General features: G+C 49.6%; 4 protein-coding genes across 5 annotated transcripts; 1 reads left to right on the top strand and 3 right to left on the bottom strand.

The window, feature by feature from the left end:
* Nucleotides 1-772: 772 nt before the first annotated feature.
* Nucleotides 773-4,954, bottom strand: PV10_03295 (uncharacterized protein; the record flags this gene model as incomplete). The annotated part of the gene is made up of 4 exons (XM_016367727.1): nt 773-1,083; nt 1,167-1,520; nt 2,205-2,605; nt 3,567-4,954. The coding sequence occupies 4 exons, from the start codon at nt 4,952-4,954 to the stop codon at nt 773-775; spliced, it is 2,454 nt and encodes an 817-aa protein (XP_016227245.1).
* A 3,704-nt stretch (nt 4,955-8,658) lies between these two features.
* Nucleotides 8,659-11,049, bottom strand: PV10_03294 (uncharacterized protein; the record flags this gene model as incomplete). The annotated part of the gene is made up of 1 exon (XM_016367726.1): nt 8,659-11,049. The coding sequence occupies one exon, from the start codon at nt 11,047-11,049 to the stop codon at nt 8,677-8,679; it is 2,373 nt and encodes a 790-aa protein (XP_016227244.1). The 3' UTR covers nt 8,659-8,676.
* Nucleotides 11,050-12,515: 1,466 nt separating this feature from the next.
* PV10_03293 (uncharacterized protein) lies at nt 12,516-14,195 on the top strand. Its single transcript, XM_016367725.1, has one exon. It carries the CDS (start codon nt 13,073-13,075, stop codon nt 14,186-14,188), a length of 1,116 nt encoding a protein of 371 aa, XP_016227243.1. The 5' UTR covers nt 12,516-13,072; the 3' UTR covers nt 14,189-14,195.
* Nucleotides 13,528-15,752, bottom strand: PV10_03292. 2 transcript variants are annotated; one of them, XM_016367724.1, is made up of 5 exons: nt 15,602-15,752; nt 14,696-15,529; nt 14,539-14,621; nt 14,314-14,485; nt 13,528-14,260 (listed from the first exon to the last, which is right to left on the bottom strand). In XM_016367724.1, the coding sequence occupies exons 1-4, from the start codon at nt 15,635-15,637 to the stop codon at nt 14,479-14,481; spliced, it is 960 nt and encodes a 319-aa protein (XP_016227242.1). In that variant the 5' UTR covers nt 15,638-15,752; the 3' UTR covers nt 13,528-14,260; nt 14,314-14,478. The 2 variants fall into 2 exon arrangements, with proteins under 2 accessions (XP_016227242.1, XP_016227241.1); XM_016367723.1 differs by having other exon boundaries at nt 14,314-14,621.
* Nucleotides 15,753-15,762: the final 10 nt, after the last annotated feature.

Raw genomic sequence — 15,762 nt, 5'->3', positions numbered from 1 at the left:
CCCTCCCTCCCTCCCTCGCTTCGACTACTCACACATACTCTGCATTTCCCCACCACTCGTATGCGTAGCGGAGGGCTAGCTAAGATCGACTGCAAAATTCCACGTGTCTCCAGGGGTCTGATCCATCCGACTTGGGACCTTGGAACCTGCCTTCAAGCCACCAAGTGCCCCTTTGGGTCCTCGACAGTGACTGAGACTCGTCATGCACCCTCCAGCTGTCGACCTCACTCCATCCAACTCGCGCATCGATCAAATTTGGCGAGGGACGGATGCGAGCTGCATCATCCCTCCCTTGCTAGACCCTGTCATCCAGCTCATCACCCATGCTTACAGTACTTCTTCCCACAACTACGGTTTCCTCTTGCCTTTAGCCTTTTAATGTGGCGGTCTACTGTCCTCTTTGGTCTCGACTGGATCATGAACTGCGTTGATCTTGCTCGAAGAAGCCCTTCGCCCATCCATTTGGGTCTAGATCCTCTCTATGCTCATCTCATTCAATTTTCGCTCGCTACCATCGCTCCCATTGCCCCTGCAAGCCAAAATCTCTGTCCACGTCCAGTAGCAGCAAATCTGTCTTCCATGCCATCCACCACCTCAAGACATCTTGTTTCACCAAGACTTCATGCCAACCCCGGTCGTTGCACAGCGCTGGCATGTCGAGTCCCCTATCAAGTCCCCTATCTCCAACCTCCCGTTTGTCTGGTCACATATGCGCGCGTTAGTGCTCAACCGGCTCATTTCCCCCATGTTGGACCAAAGTTGTATGCCTCCTTCAAATCTCGCGCACACGAACTCGAATGCCATCCTCGTCGTACCAATGATAGTCGTCGGAACTAGTGGGGTTGATAGTGTGCCTCTGCTCAACAATGATTTCATCGCCGGCTCTCATGCCTAAGCCCTCGGACGCTAATGATTCTGAGCTGGACCGGGGTCGCCGATGATTTCTGGCTCTCCCCAGTGCATCACCATCGTTACGAATATCCCCCTCTCGTGCTAGACCATGGCCCAGAGATGATGAATGAAAGGATTGTGGGCTGTAGCGGCCACTGCGGTGTATTGCACCCTGTCTTTGATGGCTTTCAGCTGTATGGACCAGGTTAGATTCCATCTCAACAACTGTGGGGCCCTCTTCGAGGTTCACAAGCCTACCAGCGTCACCAACATACCCCATGTTGTTTCTGCTTCGCCCTCGACGGCCCGATCTTGGTCTTTGTTTGCACCGATTCTCATGCATCCGCTCTTTCTCAAAATGGCCCGCAACATCATGTGGGTCTTGTTGTGTTGAACGACCCCTTGCCAAATGACCAGGTTCTTCCTCATGGTCACCAGGGTGTATCTTTGATTCTTGTCGCCTTGGGGCAGGCGATGCCCTGGTTTTGGGTCGTGAATGATCTGGGCCATACCGCTCTTGGTTCTGTCGATATGAACCTGGCTCATGCTCGAGAACGGAAGGATCTGGAGACTGGTGTCGAAGAAGCAGGGCCTTTCGTTCTCGGCTACCAGAACGAGGAAAGGATTGTCTGGTCAGTTTTGTTAGCACGCGAGATTTTCATGTGACAAGCGAAGCACTCCAGCCTACCTTCGATACCGTATGTGATCATTCTCATGGTAAGCAGGTCCATCTCGTTGAGCTATCCGTGGTGTTTTACGGTCATCGTCGAAGTATATTGCATGATCCACAGGGGACAGCCGCAGGTGATGGATACGTCTCGATAAGTCTATGCGAGATGTGTCCGCTCGGCGATATCTCCCTGAACGATGCCGGTCATGAAGGTCATCGGAGGTCAAGGAATCAGAATCTGAAGGCGAGAACTCATCATAGCCATCAAAGGGCCTGTCTCGTTGGGGAGAATAACGACGAGCTCGGGCCGGCGGGCCCCTCTTCGAAGCTGATCTTCTTGAACGAGTTCTCGATCTGCTTGATGGTCGAGGACGATGGTGACGCGACCTATTTAAGTCGACGCCATCCAATGAACTGTCATCATCACTGTCTGTAGCCTCTGCCTGACACTTGCGGCATATTGTCTTTACAGGGAGCTGTCCTGCTGGAATGGGATGTCTGTAATGATAACGAGCCGATCTATAACGACCGCATATCTCGCACTTGTACCTCATTTCTTGCGTTGTAGGTAGTGGGAGATGTCGTTGGATCGAACTTGGCACTACCGGAGGCATTCCAGCATGCGGTGGGATGGGAATCGTACCTGGAGGACCGACGGCAAAGGGGTTTGGATGCCCAAAGATAGGCTGCTGTGACGAGAAAGGGGGAGGATGGAAATTAGGCACAGTAGCGTTTGCTGGGACGGGGAACATGGCAGGATGATGAAATGGCCAAAATTGTTGCTCGGGTGGTCTCATCAAGCTCTGCGAGTTCTTGTCTGCGAATTGGCCAGGATGATACTGGTAGGGCTGGCTATGCTGACTGAGTGGAAGAGGTAGGGCGTACTGGGTGGTGGATTGAGGCAAAGACTCGGATTGCGAATGCGGCACATTGGGCGATGGCGAATAGCCTGGAGCAGACGTCAGACCGGAAGGGTGAGACGGAGGCATGATCAGTGGATGTTCAGCTGTCGTGGACTGCTGTTGGTCTTGGTTGGATGGGTTCCTAGAGAAGAATGAGCGAGCGGTTAGGGGTAGAACCATCTTTGATAGCATCTCCCTCAAGGACGGTCGTTGAGATTTGTCTCTGACGAAACAAGGGCGGCCATCAGGACCCCGTTGAATCCAGACAGATCCGGGCATAATACAGGTGAACAATGATTATCGAGAAAGTGAGGGTGAAAAGGGTAAAGGAAATGGCAAGGTCAAACGCAAGAACTGACCTAGGTTGCTCCTGGGATCGGTCGACGAACCCGTGATAAGCATCATATGAGGCGTAGTAGACGCTGCCGTTGACCGGATTGTAGATGGCTGGAGGAGGCCACATCTCAGTGAAGCAGACGGTGCAGTGATAGTGAACAGTTAGAATGGCAAGGGAACACGCTAACCATGAACCTAGTCAAGGAAGGCGCGACTTCTTGGACGCTTTACATGACATCGGCCGAAGCTGGTGGATTAACAGTAAATTTGGTGGCATTCTGATGGCCGTGGTGCTGCCAATTCCGTCACCAAATCATGGAACAACATCTAACGAATTCAGCGAGCCGATCTCGAGCAAATGCCAACAGCTAGATCAGAGATCAATTCGCAAGGGAAGTAAGGAAAAAGTCTTTGCCTCAAAGCGCGGTGACGTCTGGTCACAGAAATCAGATCACAGAGTAACACGTGGAGCTCATTCCAACACGTGTGATATCAAGTAACTTGTAACCAATTCCAAAATAAGCATGATTTCGATATCGTGACCTACTATGCCACAGGTTTCTGAGATTTATACCTTTGATTCAACACGATACCCAAAATCTCATCACTGTGGTCCAGTCGCGACCATGGAACGAAGCTCACAATCGACATCATGAACGGTATGTATTGCCTTTCACCATTCAAGGCAATGGGTAAAAATAGTAGCGTGATGCACTGTTACATTTCACCAGTGTGGCAATATCTGTGCCATGCTGAAAGTTTCATACACTTCAAGTGGCATCTCTCTCAAGCCCAGGAAAACCTCAAGAATCATGTACCCTCTTGACACCGCATAGAGTAGTACAACGGGCAGTATTAGTCCCACCTCCCATACTAGGATAGGCTTTGCCCTCTCTTGGTCCTTCTCAAATGCGTCTAAACGCTTGACGGTAGCCCGGTGTGCTACTGTCTTTTTAGGACTCCCATAGGCATCTTGGGTTTCGCGGGCATTTTCACTGGTAACTCCAATCTCTTCGTCGGCCATTGGCTGGGGCAGTTGTTTCGTCAAGTGCAGCAGTATTAGGTATTTATCCCATCTGCCATATCGCTGGCGAGCTGCTATAGTCTCAAAAACCCAAAAGAGAACGGTTGTGCCCGTGACAATCAGGCTTGAAACGCGCCATAATAATGCTTCGGTTCGCGATGGAAAGGTGAATCGCCATCCGACCAAGTGGATTGAGGCGTAGGCCGTTGTCATACAGAAAAGGACAAACTTCTCAAGGGTGCTAATATCGGGGAATCGATCGTTGGGGAAACGTCTTAGTGGCCTCTCGCGGTTATCGCAACGGAGATTGAAGAATCCCATAACATCGTAACCACATGTGAACGACTGCTTAGCAGGGGTATGTCGGTATGCGGCTGCGGCTACGTCGCCAGCTTTGATCAAGATCTCCTTGGTAGCAGCCTCCGTAGTAATGATAATGCCCTTTTGGATATCACTCGGCTTATGAAGCCAACAGATAAATGTACCGAAGGTGCAGAAGACTATGGCGCCAGCGGATAGCTCTAGAGTTGATGTAGGGAGACGTAAGATTGCTCGACCAAGAAGCTGGCAGAGAAGCCAACTGGCTTGTGTCAATGTGAGGATTTTGCTGAGCGTATCGGCCTTGGACTTATCCCAGATTTCTTCTGCAGTAATGTTGGGGTATTCCAGGTATTTATTCTGCACCAAGTACACCAATTGGCGGCTGTTGATAACAAATGGTGTGCTGTCCTTAGGCTGGAGTAGAATACCACCCATATCGACGAAGAAAGCGTGTCTGAGAGTCCATTGCGGATAGCCAAGGTTACGAAATCGTTTAACTGACCGTCTCGCCGAAGCAAATTGGCCAATTGCAACCGACAGAACCAGCTCTGGGCCTACAATGGCCCAAGCCATCCATTTCACCTTCCTGCTTAGGACTTGAAGCTTGGTATCTTGTGGATGGGCAATGTTGAGACACATAGCCGTCCATGTACAGAGGAAAATGGTCATAAAAGATCCCCAAACTATGTCAATGGTGCCTCTGCCATCGGGGCCTGATACCCATCCGGCAACCAGTGCAGTCGCATTGCTGACAGTGGTGATGTTAACGGATGAATTTGGGGGAACAGCTATATGATCAGAACTTAGCATGGCGGACGCTCTTGGGGGCGAGTTGGTGTGCTCATCGCCTTCAATCAGGGCTAATATATTGAACACAGGCCATACGGACGCAAATCAGTCTGACACTGTCTATGTCTCGCGGGAACGCAGTAAAGAGGCTGTCTGATGGGCGGTACAGTCTTACTACACAAGCCAACCGTGGATCATGTCGCAGTCTAATCCTGGGGGTCATGTTGGACGGTAAAGGTGGTGAAGCACATAGAACAGACCTTAGCATGGCGCAGCCTCATAGCCAACATGTGGATTTACAATCAGACTACTCAGTAGATTCACTAGAGTTTTCTCACTTTCAGCTCTTGAACGAGATTAAATTGGAGTGCTATAACTTAGCACCGATTTTTGCCGCACTGCGGCTCAGCTGAGACTGAAGAATTGGGAATATAGGTATGACCACTGTGATTTCAAAGTGAGAACACCTAGGTACTTGGTATGCGTCTATCTATAAAATTAAAATGAGAGCCGCTTTATATCACTTCTTGTTTAGTACCAGCCCACTTAGCGCTTAGATACCCGACCATCAACGTTGCGGCTACGGGGCAGGCCGAAAAGGAAAGCTTAAACAAACACATGCTAATTACAGTACTCCGTACAGCGAGTGTGCGTGAATGAGTTAGCAGGGATTAGAAGTGATAGGGCTATCAACACTCCTTGTCAATATCTACGGAGTAGCTAGATAGAGCTAAGATGGATATGTTTCAGATGTTTTACAGTGTTCTAATTGAATCTGATCGAGCAGCAGGCTTGCGCAAGGTCCCATGTTTTACTAAATTACACACGTCTACTTTAGGTAATGTGATACTGTAGGACCTGCTGAATAGCACTGCAGTGCCGCATTCCCAGATGACATCTTCTCTTGGCGGGTGGTTGTCGTTGTTTTAAGGACGACATGTCCACGTTCAACTCAAGCTGCTCGCGTCACCATGCTCTCCAACCCCATCGTCCGTGTCCACGCTCACACCACCTGAACCAATTCGTTTACAACAACTGCTCAAGTTCCTCGCAAATGGTGAGACATTCAGCTCCGTCTCAGCCGCCGACTGTTGCGCAGGCTTCCCCCCTTGACGCCGACAAGCCAAAGAACGAGGCGTACTGGCCCATAATCGCGACCAAAGATCAGCTACCAGGATGGCTTCGAGATAACGACTTTATTGTCGGAGGGCACCCAATGCCAACATACTCTTACAGGCGGTCCTTTCGTCTTTGGGGCTGCTTGCACATGGAGACCATGAACATATGGACTCATACTGTCGGATCTGCGGCTTCTGTGGCCACGGGATTCGCTGTCTATGTCTATTCTGACCAAGGGCCCCCAACTCTCGACGTCAGCGTGGGCGACCGATTGGCTTTTGGCTCTTTAATAATTGCAGCTGCAATTTGTTTTGGGCTCAGCACCATATTCCATACGCTCAGGAGCCATTCCTACAACGTACATCACTTTTGGGGTAAGCTGGACATTCTCGGCATCTGCGTCCTAGCACTCGGTGGAGGTGCATCGTCGACCTATTTTGCATTTTATTGCAACAAAACTATCCAACACGTCTACTGGGTGCTCAATCTGTGCGCCGGTGTAGCTGCAGCCATCACACTCTTCGACACCGGTGGTGGGGGTAGCAAGATGCGAACTCTGCGCGGCAGCGTTTTCTCCCTGCTTGTAATCTCGGCAATGCTACCAATATTGCATCGCGTGGGTTCCCTCGGTTGGACTGAAGCTCGTACTCAGATTGGTGCGCAATGGTACCTCGCCGAAGCATTGTCTTTGCTGCTTGGTGTTGGCTTGTTCGTTGGTCGAATTCCTGAAAGGCTAAGCCCAGGCTCTTTCGACATCTGGGGCCATTCACATCAACTGTTCCACACCAGCGCAGTCGTCGGTACTGCCTTCCACCTTGTTGCTCTTATTGTGGGGTTCCAATACCGCCAGACGCATCTATATTGTTAGACCTGTGGGTTACCCAGTGCGGAGGCCACTCTCTGTGAGAACTGACGGTCTTCCGCGAGTCTTCTGGCGCTGTAGACTATTTTCTAGCCGCCGAGGGTCTCTCTCTTTTAAAATTCGCTGTCCTGTTGAGTTTAGCACGCGATTTTGTATCACTAACTGGCGGTGATTGCGGAATGGTACATGCGGGTGCGAAGCGCGGAAATCATCGATCAACTTTGCCTGGCTGCGGAGGCGCGATTTCATTGGCGTATGCCAATATTTTGGGGGGCATGTTCCATAGGACTAGGAGAGTTTCCACGCTTATTTGAAAGAGAAAAGAATGCATTTTGATGGAGTGAGAGTAGCTACAGGTAATAGGTAGATGTTGAGGTGTCAGATAATTTGTCGTGGCCGTGGTCTATGTAGGTTCCCAAGTCGCGGGCCCACTCTCGATTATTACATATTGCCGAGCACTGCGAGGCACTTTTTGGGGCCCGGCTGCCCCCTTCCCTTGGGCACTGAACACGTACGGAAAACTCCGTCCCACACCAAAAAATAAACTCAGTTATGGATTATTATGGCCAAAATATGTCCCACATTGCCCTGGTGGTCTAGGTATGATCTTCTGTCTACACAATCTTTAGTTCACAAGCTAACTTTGTTCAAAGTCGGTTATGACGTCGGTCTCATAAATAAAATATGATCCTGTGCAACACACAGGGGCTATCCGAAGGTCACGAGTTCGATTCTCGTCCGAGGCATATCTTCCTTTTTGCCGCTTATTATGATGCCTGCTTTCTGTCCTCTGAGATCTTATCAATATAGCAGTTTTCAAAAGTTTTTGGTTTTTGAGGTGAGGAGAGGTGGTGGTGAGACTACGACCTCTATCTGTACACACTAAGCCCTAGTCACCTGATTGGTCGGTTGATCTGAGATTTCTCAAGGTACGCACACTATGATTTCAGGGTCACTGGGAATTGCTTGCAGCTGGAAGGCCAGCGGTAGCTTCGATTCTAGCGTCGTCTAGGCACTGTTATGACTGGTGTTGCGTTTCGAAGCTAGTGAACTCGCGGATGGACATGACCATATGGATCTCCTTGACAAGCGCCGTGGCTTGATTCGAACCTCATCGCCGTGGTTTTGTGTAGACGTGCGACTACCGCATCCTCAGTTGTATGCTCTTTCCTCTCTTCTGCCTGCGCGGTGGCCTGTGCTATCTCCTACCTCCTTAATCTCCTTCGTTTCCGCAGGCTATATAAGGCTGTCTACCCTTATCGCTGAAGTAGGTTTCGTCGAGCAATGCATTTACTATTGGGTTGTTGAGATAGGATGGATAGCCTTACCTGCCACTTGAATACTTCTCGCGGCGTTGCTGCGCCAACCAGTATTGTGGTGTGCATAGAATAGCTGGCTATAATGACAGAATAATCAGAACTCCGTTGATGTGGACAGAATTACAGTGATTAATGGGGTGCGTACCTGTACCTAGGTATAGAACAGCCAAATGGTTTGTCCAGTGTAGCCGGTGCCGAAGAAAAATCGCAGGTACGCGGTTACTCATGACTAACTTGTCCAGTGAGGTCGCCTCGGATACATGGTGATGCTTTCATTATGACTGAAGACAAATGCCTAGTAGAAATATTACTGAAAAAAGAGATGTATGGTCAAAAACCTTGCGTTCATCCGTAGGTGCTACACTTAGATATATTGAGACATGAAATACTTCAATAAACTGAATAGCAAGACCAGCACGATCTGTCGCCTGCTCAACCCTCTGTTAGGATGACATCGTTGGATGATGGATTTGGGCCCGATCAGCCATCGCTTGCTCCCATAGCCACTTAATGTTCTCGGCGAAATCATCGAGTCGGTCGATGGGAATGCTGACGCCAACTTTATCGCTATCTTCAGAGTAGAGCACTTGGCCATGCTCGTTCTTGATACTTATTCCATCGTGGTGAAACTCAAGCATACGTCTGCAGAATTGCGATTTACGTCGAAATAAGCTGCGGTTATTGGAACAGCTGATCTTCCGCACGGATCCATCAATCCCTTCGCATTTGAAAATTGACCTGCCAGTCCAGGTACCGAGGTCAATTTTGTGTAGCGTGTTGATGCTGTAGACTTGAGTTTTTCGCCTTTTGATCTTTCTAAAACGCTCTCTGCCTTGTACCATATCCTCCGCAATACTTTGGAGGATTTCGCGTCTTGATTCAGTCGCCAATAGCGCCATGTCAATATTCTTTGCCGCAGCCTTCTCCAGAAAGAGACCGTGGATGGCCTGAGGGAGATTGGCAACATCCTCTGATGCATCAAAACAAACGGCAAGATTGTACCCAGTCGGTAGAATTGCGGCGTATGTAGTCCACTCTGACTTAGTGAACTTCCTCAAGGCATCTTGTAGTGGTTCATTCTTGTTTGCGATCCATTGGTTGTGTGCCCATAACCGACGTTGTTGACTGAGTGGTTCTCCCCATGTCTTGGGGAACCGGTCCAGTCGACTGAGGTGCGCACTTTTCTCAGCAATAAGTGCCACCGACATAGCATCTGTCGATTCTGTTTTGGAAAATGAGCGCTTCACTTGTGCTCTAGCTTCGAGGCTTTGTTTCTTTTGCTCCGCGAATTCTTCCTTAGCATTGCGCAAAGCGTTTTTGAACCCCGCAGCTTCGAGTCTCGTTTCAGCACTTGCCATTATATCTTGACAGAGAGTGTGTCGACCTTTCGTCGGGTCTAGCTCAGAGGTAAGAACTTTCAAGGTGGTATCAATGTAGACCCAGACTTGTATCCAGCAGAGGAAGTATAGGCGACGGAGTCTTGTAAGTTGACCTGTGTGTGCATCGTAGCCGGGATGATATTGTGGTAGTATAATGGTATGTGAACTTTCTGTATCATTGCCGACAAACTCAATTCGGGCAATGCCAATCTTGTCCAGAAGATCCCGAGTAGCTCGAGTGAGGGTATGTGATAATGTTCGCTCACTAAGCGTAATTGTCAACAGCGGCGCAACCGTGGCTAAGTAGGTTTGTAGAATGTTCTTCACATCTAGATCAATCTTGTGCGATGTTTGACTGGGCCAATACAGGACATTGGTGAAGGATACCAAACGCATCAGATCATCCAAGTTGCTCGACAGAGAAAGGTTTGACTCGCAAGTAAGACATTCTTGAAGATACCCGATGATCAAGTCACGAGTTGCTGAGTTTCCATCAAAAAACCCTGTGTCCTCTCGAATAGACTGCTCTGTGACGGCTTCCCCTATGACTGCGACTATGCAGTGACCATGGAGAGTTTCGCAAACAGCTTGCTTAAGATGATGTGATCCAATGTACCGAATGTTTTCCTGTGTCGTCTCGTCAATCGGGAATCTCTTACGTATTGCGTCGTAGATAGTCTCGGTAATTGCGGATAGCCGGAGCTTAACCTGTAAATCCATATACTGAAACACTGACTGTGCGAGCGTACGCATCACAGTGGTGTCGATAGTGCTCAACATGTCGGTGTCTCTTGTGCTTGGGATACAAGATGGTCCGCGGCCTCCAGCTTGCTGATTGAGCAATGACAAAGATCCGAACTGTGCGATCAGGAAGCGTTCAAAAGAGTCTGTAATTCTTCGACTGCTTCTCGTTAAACGATTTGAGCTGTATGTCTCGAATAGCCAGCCGGTGGCGGTGTCAAAGAGGGCAAAAACTCGGATTCTCCGGGAGGCCTCTAGGTCAAGGACCTCATATCGTCGCTTAAACTCATTCAACAAAGTACCTCGGGCCTTGGGACCTTTTGTTGATTTGGCGCATCGTTGGAAGGGAGTAACGGAGGTGGTCTGCCCAACGTACCGAACCCAGACTCTTTGGTGATTGTCCATCCCTCTGAGCTGGAACGTCCAGCTTTCAAGTTGTGGGAAATCACATCCATCTCGTTGTAGGTCCTTGATGATGTTTTGAAGCTGTTCTTTAGTGAGAGACCATGATCGGTAGTAACACATCGACCCTTTCTGCACTTCATCTGAGTCGCAAGATCTCTTGATCAGGAAGATTTGAGCTAATTCATGATCAGAGACGGTGATGGGCATCGATAGGAAGCGCTCAAATATATCTCTCTGCGCCCCACTGTCGTGCAATTTGGGGAGGAAAGCGTCGAATGAGGATATAGACATTGTTCTGGTTTCCACTCCCCGGAGGTCCAACTGACCCTTTACATCTTGAAAGGTCCTCACACGGAAGGCCTCGGAAGATTCAAGATTTGCGTCTCGGTTTCGCAGGGCCGATGCTCTAGCAGAAGAAGAGCGAGGAGCTCGCCGGTGGTCAGGGGTCCGAATTAGCTCAACAGATCGGGAACGGCCATGTCGACGCCTGCGAATGAACGTTAGGTCATTGAAAGGCGAGGTGGAAAGATGGGCACAGGCTATTAACAAGGGGAAAGATTATCACCTACCGAGATTGCCCCATTGTATCGTAGAATTGTATTTATCCTAGCCAGACTTCGATGAAGTGTAACCTTGTCCGTGTGGAAAGCTACGATGCTTCCTAAAGGACTTCTATGCGGGGCCACGAGCGTCGGGAGTGAATAGGGAAGGCAGCAATGTAGTAACTTACTAGGTAGATACGTACAATGGAACAATGGGTGCATTCTGCGCATAAGGGTAACTTCGTCTCATCGACAAAGTCGGCGCCTCCTGCACCGTGACTATGTGCTGTAGTTAAAGCTTCCAGTCGAGTAATTCGCTGAATAATAAAGTTCCCTCTTGCAGGTTCTCACCCTTTCTGTGTCATCAATCACTCCATTAATAGGCCCCATCCGGATTTCACATTTGAAGTGGTTAAATTCTTTGGGTTGGCATGCTAACAGTAAAAGACTGTCCGGTCTCTTGAATACTAAACCGTTATGCTGAGGATTTAGACCTGCATACTAATGGTATCAATGATACTCTGACCGCGGCTGGGTACCAGTGTCAGCCAGTCAATCAGGGTCCTGGCCTAGAAGTGTTTGCTCTGGCTCCTCACGGTGTGTTATTGATATTCCGAAATCCACCAAGATACTCAGCCTTGTTAAATTTCAGCCTCGTGCCAAGAATTGATTGGTCCTGCTTCCAACACAACGACATAGTTGAGAGTCACAGCCATCTTACAACAGCCGTTTCTGTTCGAGAGGATCACTAGTCTGCTTTTCTATCCTGTCACACTGCCAGAAGTCCAGAATATTCTTGATTACGCAGTCGCAGCTCGTGAAGGAGTTGACAGGACGCAAAGACGGTGTGAGTTTGCTTGTGTATCGAACAAATATTCGCCGCGGGAATTGCATGGACAAAATACGATCGCTTACATACACGGGATAAAAAAGTTGCGATAGGAACAATAGATTTATATCTACGTCCTTGTTCAAGCTGAGTGCTTCGCGGCTGACGTGTCGTGCAGGCTGTAGATTAGGACAAACTGGTCGAGGAAGCGATGAAATTTCCACATTCGAGAGAGAGTGGTGCAGAGAGAGAGATCCTTACAAGGAGGGCAAAAAAGAGAGGGGTGCCTTCCTTGGCTCCACAATGTGCTGGTCTACAGTATGTTCCCCGCCTCTTTAATCATGACTATGCCTAGACTTCAGTATGACCAACCTCCCCAGGTATAGGCTGAGGGTCAGCCTTCCATTCTTGCTCTCCTCCTTGTTCCTCCTTTCAGATTCAATTTGAGACACCGCGTCAGCGTCGATGGAGTCATCTCTGAGATTAATATCCTTGGGCAAAAGTTTTCTGAGGATATAACACTTCTTCTGCAACTTGGAAAGCTAGACTGTTGATGACGAGGCACAGTGGCTACTTAGTGCAGCCGGCCGGTCGGACAAAGGCACAACAGTAACAGTAGCAGATCGCTACTTCCTTGAACTTTTTGTGGGGTTCCTGCCAACTTGGACTCCAACTGCGCCTCCAGAAATTTGGCGACACACGTCTTCAGTAACATCCGAGTAGACATTCGTCCATTCAGGTGCCTTGGGCACAGTCGAAACGTGGCTTTTCGCCTTGACCTGTTTGTTTTCTGTTGCCTCAATTGCATGATTTCAGCACAAGTCGGACCATCTTCACCCTCCTTCGCCCTCCGAACCTTCTTCCCAACCATTTAACGAACAAAGAACCCTCTTGACACCGCTCTACACTCGCCCTGCTTTGCACGCTTTGCTAGCACAATATCATGCCTAGCAAGAGAGCACAAGATACCGCGTTATATCGCAAAGATGTAGCCCTGAAAGGCGAGGCCCTCACACCTGCTGAGAGAGAGAGAATTCTCAAACAGTATCTACCGGACCTATCCTTCTCCTCAACCACCGCCGAAAGCACAGCACACCCCAACGACGTGTCGCAGAAGCCACGAAGCCATAAACGCAGGCTGAGGCCCTTTCTCAAAGCCAAACTACACTTCTTTGTCTATTTCATCATTCAGTTGATTTTTGGAATCTACATCCGACTGCGTCAGATCTATCATGCCACCGTCGACAGGTTAATCGCCATCCGACACTACCATCATCGAACACCAGAGTATATCCAAAGAGATGTCAAGAACTTGGACCGAATCCCCGAACACCTCAGTGTGATTCTCAAGTTCAAGTCTGAGCAAGATGGGGGACTAGAGGCGCTGATGGATGAGGTGGCAGAGTTGACTGTCTGGTCAGCTTCTGCAGGCATTCCTGTATTAAGTATATACGAGAAGTCTGGCATCCTGAAGACATACATCTCCTCCCTGGAAACACTCGTGAATCAGAAGTTGGTCTCATACTATGGAGCCCCGCCAGCAACCCCGACCCTGCGAGTTCTGGCACCCAATCACCCGTCGATGGCCGCCTCTCCAGCACCCTCGCCGCGTCTCCCAGCACAGACAAATGGTGCAGGTTCAACACAACCGAGTAGACCGCACATTGATCTTCTCCTCCTCTCCGCTACTGACGGCCGCGAGACTCTTGTCGATCTGACCAAGACCCTGGCAGAGATGGCTCAGTCGCGTAAACTCAATCCCAAGGATATAACCTCGAATTTGATCAACACAGAAATCAGCGCAACCACGTCTCTGACGGATTCGAGACCAGATTCCAAGAAAGACGGCTTGACGGGAGAGCCCGACCTAGTTATCATATTTGGGCCACTGGTCAAACTCGATGGCTATCCACCATGGCAGATTCGACTGAGTGAGATATTCTGCGTGGGTGATTCAGGGGCCGATGTGAGTGGGAGTGAGAGCACCAGAGTGGAGTATCAAGGTTTCCTGAGGGGTCTGTGGAGATATGCTGGAGCAGAAATGAGATTTGGGAGATAGTACCGGTAGTGGTAGTAATCACATCTCTTGGAGTTATGCACCTTCTGTTGTGCATCTGCCGAGAAGGCAGTGCTATTGATACATGGTCAGTTCTTCTACGCGCTGGCAAGGGAAATGTCACATACCTCGCGAAGCACATAGCTTTCGAAAACGTATGCAGGTTTAAGGTGCCGTCCGTGAGTGCTGAGGACTCCTTAATCGAACTTTCGGAGGCAACACTGTCTGACTGCCCGGGCCGCCAACCCGTCCTTGCATAATTTGTAGGAGTCGAAGATCGCATAGGTATCATTTTAATGTCTGCTAGGTCTCAGTCATCAAGATCGTCGTCAAAGCCAGTATACATTTCCCACATCTCGTCATTTCGGTCGGAATTTATGAGCGAATGTAAAACCCTTTCATAGGTCCACATGGTAACCGCCGAAGCTGGTGCTGCCTGTCGCGACCAACATCAGTAAACCCAGCAATGTGCAAAGGCAACCGCGATCGTAAAAAGATCTCTTTCCTTACCTTTAGAAGACTGACGGTTAAACCACGGTACCAGCCACGGTAGCCTTCTCGTTTCCAGATGGCCGCAAGCCCACGAATAACACCTTGATACTCTGGGATGTTGGTGTGAATGTATCTAGTTCGAGTTGGTCCCTGGACCTGCAACCGTTTTCGGACCAGGTCAAGCGGAAAAACCGCAGTCTTTGCGAAAACGCTGGCAAATACTCCAGCAGTTGCATCTCCAGAGCCAAATGGCAAGGTCTTGCCCCCAATGTATTGATGTAGAAACTCGTAGCTTGTGAAAAAAAGGCCCATGTAGGGAACAATCTGCCCGAGAGCAGCGCTCAGACCGCGAAAAAAGCCTTTGGGGCCTTCATAACGAGAAATGTCCCGAACCGAATGCCAAAGACCCGCATAAATGCGCTCCTGACCCTGAGCAGCAAATCTGGTGCGAAGAAGATCCAACGGGTAAGTGGCTGCAGTAGCAACGGCGCCGGCACCGGCGCCACTGATAAAAGATTCCACGGATGGAGGAGCTCTCAGAGGTAGGAGCCCTTGAGCTTGCGTGATGGAACGATACGCAGTGAATTGGATTCCACCATACGCGACATACATAGCCTCGGCGGGGATGTTGCCTTTCCATAAGGCCCGAATGCCCTCTTGCCGGGCGATTTTGGCTAAGGTCCGAAAGGCACCCTTATAGATTGGGCCTTTGATGCCATCACAAGACAGTGGATCCGATAGAGAGTGTGGTTGTAGCTGAAGTCGGATCTTGACCACGTCAAGGGGTGCGATGCAGAATCGGGACACGAGTCCTGCTACACCTCCCGCAATGACGACTTGTTGTCTCGTGCCCTAGTGGGAAGAATTAGTGACCGAGGACGGACTTGGGTAGGTGGTCAGGGGGTTTGTTTTGGGTTCACGAACCTCATCTTTGAGTCGCTCGATCTGCTGCACCGACATATGCTCGGATATGTGGTAGTAGATTGTTGCAAGGGTCACATAGAGATATTCCAAGGTGACAACGACGAGCTGCTTGGGGCAAAGTCGGCGGGGGATTTCGAGATAGTGAGTTGGCCTCAGATCGC

Source organism: Exophiala mesophila (assembly GCF_000836275.1).
Source record: "Exophiala mesophila strain CBS 40295 unplaced genomic scaffold supercont1.2, whole genome shotgun sequence".
In the NCBI taxonomy this organism is placed as follows: domain Eukaryota; kingdom Fungi; phylum Ascomycota; class Eurotiomycetes; order Chaetothyriales; family Herpotrichiellaceae; genus Exophiala; species Exophiala mesophila.
Note: the sequence above shows the minus strand (reverse complement) of the source record. Positions and strands in the feature narration are given on the sequence as shown.

Coding starts and splice junctions, on each gene's coding strand:
- PV10_03293 (XM_016367725.1), top strand. CDS start 13,073: ATGCCTAGCAAGAGAGCACAAGATACCGCGTTATATCGCAAAGATGTA.
- PV10_03292 (XM_016367723.1), bottom strand. CDS start 15,637: ATGTCGGTGCAGCAGATCGAGCGACTCAAAGATGAG. Junction 15,530..15,601: donor TCGAGCGACTCAAAGATGAG/GTTCGTGAACCC, acceptor TCTTCCCACTAG/GGCACGAGACAACAAGTCGT. Junction 14,622..14,695: donor TAACCGTCAGTCTTCTAAAG/GTAAGGAAAGAG, acceptor TGGTCGCGACAG/GCAGCACCAGCTTCGGCGGT.